General features: G+C 46.6%; 1 protein-coding gene across 1 annotated transcript; it reads right to left on the bottom strand.

Moving 5' to 3' along the window:
* Positions 1-870: 870 nt before the first annotated feature.
* Positions 871-4,475, bottom strand: LOC117849282 (amino acid transporter AVT1C). The gene is made up of 11 exons (XM_034730844.2): positions 4,203-4,475; positions 3,720-4,093; positions 3,178-3,392; positions 3,078-3,101; positions 2,811-2,991; positions 2,392-2,611; positions 2,095-2,230; positions 1,842-2,004; positions 1,664-1,707; positions 1,495-1,557; positions 871-1,406 (listed from the first exon to the last, which is right to left on the bottom strand). Exons 1-11 carry the CDS (start codon positions 4,442-4,444, stop codon positions 1,314-1,316), a joined length of 1,755 nt encoding a protein of 584 aa, XP_034586735.2. The 5' UTR covers positions 4,445-4,475; the 3' UTR covers positions 871-1,313.
* Positions 4,476-5,208: the final 733 nt, after the last annotated feature.

Here is a 5,208-nt window from a genome sequence, read left to right as displayed (position 1 = left end):
GGGAGCCCGGTGGCGAGCCTCAAGGCCCGGACGTCGAGAGGCCCGGCAGCCCGGTCGGTGCCGGGCCGGCTGGCGAGCCTGGTGAAGGAGCAGAGGGCAAGGTTCTACATCGTGCGCTGCTGCGTCACCATGCTCGTGTGCTGGAGGGACTGACAATGTAGCACTCCAGGGCCATGGGCCCATCAGGGGCCTGACACTGGGCCCAATTGGGCCTAGAGTGGTGGTAGGTTCAAGTGTCATAGTGACTGTTCTTTCTCACAGTCAGAGGAAGAGAGATCAGAGATGTGCCTGTTCTGTGGCCATCCTGTGCTTGATAGTGTTTATAGTGTCAGAAAATTACTAGTCTGTAGTCTCTATTCTGTCTGAAGGACAGCATTGTTTGTTGTCGAAGGCTAATACACTCCTTATTTCAGTGCAAATTAGTGTTCTTGTCGCCATGTTTTTTTTCTTTCGTGCTGGTATCAAAAGCCTGAACTCTGAAACAAGGCAAGATGGTCACTATAGTAACCTTGTTTCTTGACAATCAGTATCTGTACATAAAAACTGTGCATTAGCAGTCATTTTTTAAAAAATGAGGATGGATGCTGCAAGTCTATAATCAACTTATCAACGACTGAAGTGTTATACTCTTCTAGTTGTTCTTTTTAGATGATGATGAATTGTTTTTTCCTGCTCTGTACAAATGACAACCGAAGACGCGCCTGCAAAAGAAATCTTTTGAAATTTACTCTCATGGATGTCAGAAACACAACCTTCACCTGATACAACAAACTCTCTTAGGCCCCGTTTGGATCCTTGGAATTGAATTTCATTCTAATAATCATAATTTAGACACAAATTAATTAAAATAATATAATTGTATGTGGAATATATTTGTTATTATTGTTGGCCATATGTGAGAGATACTTATGTGCTGCATTTCTGCTAGATGGAAGCGAGTCAAAGAGCGTGCTATAAGAATTGAATTCCATTCTAATAATCATAATCTATAGAATCAATTTCCATCTCCCACCCTATGAATTTAACATAGGCTTATATCTAAACTTTGGAAAGTTGTGGAATCCCACATTTCAAAATAAATTAGCCTACTCCATTAAATAGATTCCAATTCCTTCAAAATGAAGGGATCCAAACGGGATACAACAAACTCTCTTACAGAATTTCTGTCAAAAAAGAAGGAACGAATATACGTGGCTACAAAAATCCGACATACTGCTGATTTCAGGTACTCTGTCAACATTGAAAGAATCAGTAAAACTCTGACAACCTTCAAAGGAATCTGTAAGAACTACACATAGATCAGACAGCATGCACTATCTGCTACTAATCATCTGGTTGATTGAGGTGTATGATCCGACGCAAGCGCAAACGACCCCGATCATTATGATGATTATGCACAGGATTATCTGAAAAGAAAGGAAAAGCTAGGTCGTTAATATACAGTGTTTAGCAGTTTCAGGCTTGAAGTTTATGTCTGTATTTCGAGTTAATTACCTCCCACAAAGGTACTGCACCCTTCTTGATGGAGAGATAGCATGCACATGGGAGTATGAGAGCCTGTAAGTCATCAATCATATTTTAAATTACTTAATAATTTTGTTCAATTAGCCAAAAAAAAGAACCCTCGCAGAAGTTTAGGTAAATTTAAAAGTTCAGAACTTACCACAAGCATTGTGAAGACAGATCCAAGCAATGCCATCACGAGAGCTGCAAAATAATGGTATAGGAAGAGCATTATCAGGCATGATGTTGTTGTTGTTGGGGGAGTGGGGGGTATAAATTTCAGTAATTAGGATTTAGGAAAGAAAAACTGATATTCAGTAACTGAAATGATCACTCACCGAAATATGGAAAAAGCAGAGCCACCGCAACAGTTGAGAGGACAAGGCATGTCCGAACAGACATTCCAACCAGGTAACTCTGCATCTTCTGAGGCAGCGCCTCCTCAATCGACAAGGCTACTGGCGTCATCGTCAAGGCATACTTTGTATATGGATTCACAATCTGACACCAGAAAAGAAAAATCAAGTGTAGCAATTAGCATCTCTTCTTGGTTCCAATGCAATGGAATGATCAGGGAGTTTTTCCTCATACCGTCATCCAAATGGCAATTTTCGAGGGAATGTACTGTTGTGGTAAGTTCAGTGTGAATTGTGACATAGTGGACTCGCCAAACATCAGAAACCCTGAGACAGCAACTCCAGCATACACGAGTGTGACCACTGTGAAGCTGAAATAGTGGAGAATAATATGATGTAAGCTGGCAAACATTTTTTTACAATAAACAGCAAAATTATAGTATGGTTTGCCTGAATGGAGATAGCAGTACTGTAGCATTTCATTTGTCAGGTTCAGATGCTACTCAATAGTATTGATATTTGAGGTACTTACCAGAACAGGAGCACAAATGGAAACTGCGAGCGGTCCTTCATTGACGAATATATGTTTGGAAAAACCGAGTGTCCTGAGTAGCAGTATCCATACAGGCCAAGTGCCACTGGAAGGTGGGTCACGTTCACTATAGCACCAGAAGGGTGGAATCCAATTCCTTCTCCAATGCCAACCCAAAATAGGCAAACAATAACTGTTATTGTTGCGATCACACCTCCAGCTGCGATAATTCAGTGCAAAGATGGTCAAGAACAATCATCCATTCATTGAAAGATTATTTTGTTGTTCAAGAACTAACTGAAATAGTAGCTATAAGAGTCAATTCTAGTACTGTCATTCTTTATAAAAAGAGCAGAAATAGTCCTACATTGCCCTGAAAGATAAGAGGTAATGCTGTATAGATTCTACATAGTACTTACCAGAAAGATATGAGAGGAGGCTGAGGTTCCTGAGCCAGACTGATGGAAGAATTGCCAAGGCCATTGTGATTGCAAAAAGATTATGTGCGTTCAGGTCGACACCGGTAAAAGCTAAATGTGCGGAGGGAAACACTGAGGATAAGCTGTCTCCTAGCAGTGTGATGTACTCCACACAGCTTGCCTGCATAAGAAAGTTTACTTATGTTCAGCAATCAAAGGCATACTGACTGTACCCAGTAATAAGTTTCAGAACCAGATAATACTTACATAAAGCTCCATGTAAAGTACCACCTGCAAAAGAGATGTTATCAGTCAAACAATAGATGAGATGAATTTGCAGAAATGTATATTGTCAGGGAATACACACCGATACAAAGATTCGACCAAATATACCAAAAGCGACTTGTCCAATATCTGGGTATGTCTCAATGTTCGGTGAACTGTCTATGCATCTCTTCAGAAGCAAGCCAGTGTAGCACGAACTGCCACCCAACAAGGGCAGCAGTAGGAGGCTTAACCATCCTCCTTCCTTGATTCCATAAGCCGTGGTGAGAATTCCAACGCCGCAAAGAACATTAAACCCTGCAATTTCAACGAGAGATTCAGAAACAAAGATTAGAATCCATGATACTGAACCTAGCTAATTACTTTGCAGCTGATTCAGACCAGTTCAGATATTCAGTTATGACTTGTGATGGACAACAAACTTAGCACAAAAAATTCAAGATTAACTGAGCTTAACATTATCATTACTGAAGTCAAGGTTAGCATTACTGAAATTGGCATCCATGTTCCTGAAACTAGCTAGTTATTCAGACCAGTTCAGAAGTATTCAGGTATAAATGCATGAAGTTTTGGACATGAACAAACAAATTTAACTCCAAAAGAATCAATGCTAGCTGAACGCACCATTGATGATTGATTGGCCGCTGCTGCACTTGCTAGCAGGCGGCGGAAGCTCGATGTAGTCGGACTTAAGGCACACCCTCGACGGCCGCTCCGGCAGCCCGGCCTCGTGCGCAGCCGGCGGCCGCGGCGGGAGGCCGAGGTTGTCCGTGGACTGCTTGACGGGCGGCCGGTGCAGCGACGACTGCGAGAGCTGCGATAGCGAAGTCGGCAGCAGCGGCCTGGTGAGCGGCAGCAGCGAGCCCTCCCCCTTCTTGAGGAAGAAGGAGCTCCCTGCCTTGATGAAGGAGCTCCCGAACTTGGTGAGGCTCGGGCTCGCCGCCATGAGCGTGCTCACCGTCGGCGACGGCACCGCGCTCAGCATGTCGATCGACTGCCTGCGCGCGACACGAAAAAACCCCGATGAGAGAAATCAAATCAGGCCGCCGTTACTGCATGGATCATGTCGTCGCGTGGAGGAAGAGGAGGACAGGCGAGAGGGCGAACCTGTAACTCTGCGGCCACGTGCCCTTCTGGCCGTCGTCGGGCGCGTCGCCCCTCTCATCGCCGCCGCGGCCGCGCCCGCCCCGTGGGGTGCGTGCGTCGTCGTCGCTCCGCTCGGAGAAGGAGCCCTCGTCGGAGGAGGTCGGCGGGGAGCCGCCGTCCCGGTCGGCGCCGAGGTCGTCGTCCTCGTCGCCGATGAACAGCAGCGACCGGTCGCCGTGGCCCATCTCCTCGTCGCGGTCCATCGCTGGCGCCGACGACGATCCCTACGAAAGCGCGCGCACGCACACACACGACGCGTCAATGCAAGGAAGGATCAACGAGATTCCATCGTATCAACGACATACAACGTACGAAGGGATCGGAGATTAGGGCGAGGTATCAACGACGACGGCGACATCGATCTGCATGCACGTACCTGATCAATTCACTCGGCGACGTCTACGGAATCCGATCCCCAACCACGAGCTAGCGAGGGAACAGAGAGAGCGGAAGAAGGTAATAATAAGGCCGGCGCGCACGAACGGGAGGGAGGAGGAGAGATCGGCGAGGCGAGGAAGACGCGGCTTCGGTCCCGGGCTCCCGGTCGGTCGCGGACTCGTGGCCGCCTCTCGCGTTCACAGCATGAACCGGATGACGTCAGATCGACGCACGTAGTCGCGGCCGCGGCGGCTGACGGTAGGGCCCCGCTTGGCCGTCTTCCGAGACTGGAGGGTGGGCCCCTAGTACTCCCTTTGACGCCCGTCGTCCCTCCTCTCGTGGGATCGCAAGTACGGACGGAGTAGTTCGAAATCTTACCGTTTGGTGCTGAGCTGGAAATTAAATAAACAGCACGTGACAGCTTGTTTCGAGTTTAAATCATGCTCCTACTAACTACAGAAGAAGGTTGAACTTTTTTATGACCGGATATTCCATCCTCTAAAAGAAAAAAAACGTGACCGGATAGGAAATCAACAGCTGGAGAGCTTATATGAACCAGATTGGTTTCACGTGCACTCCTAAATCCATC

The sequence above is a fragment of the Setaria viridis genome, chromosome 3, assembly GCF_005286985.2.
Source record: "Setaria viridis chromosome 3, Setaria_viridis_v4.0, whole genome shotgun sequence".
Taxonomy (NCBI): domain Eukaryota; kingdom Viridiplantae; phylum Streptophyta; class Magnoliopsida; order Poales; family Poaceae; genus Setaria; species Setaria viridis.
This window is presented reverse-complemented; position numbering and strand designations above follow the sequence as displayed.

What these genes read in the sequence shown, in the direction of transcription:
- LOC117849282 (XM_034730844.2), bottom strand. Translation starts at nt 4,444, where the DNA reads ATGGACCGCGACGAGGAGATGGGCCACGGCGACCGGTCGCTGCTGTTC. An exon ending in CGGCCAATCAATCATCAATG is followed by an intron (nt 3,393 to 3,719) that starts GTGCGTTCAGCT and finishes TTGAAATTGCAG; the next exon opens with GGTTTAATGTTCTTTGCGGC. An exon ending in TCTGCTTTTTCCATATTTCG is followed by an intron (nt 1,708 to 1,841) that starts GTGAGTGATCAT and finishes ATTATTTTGCAG; the next exon opens with CTCTCGTGATGGCATTGCTT.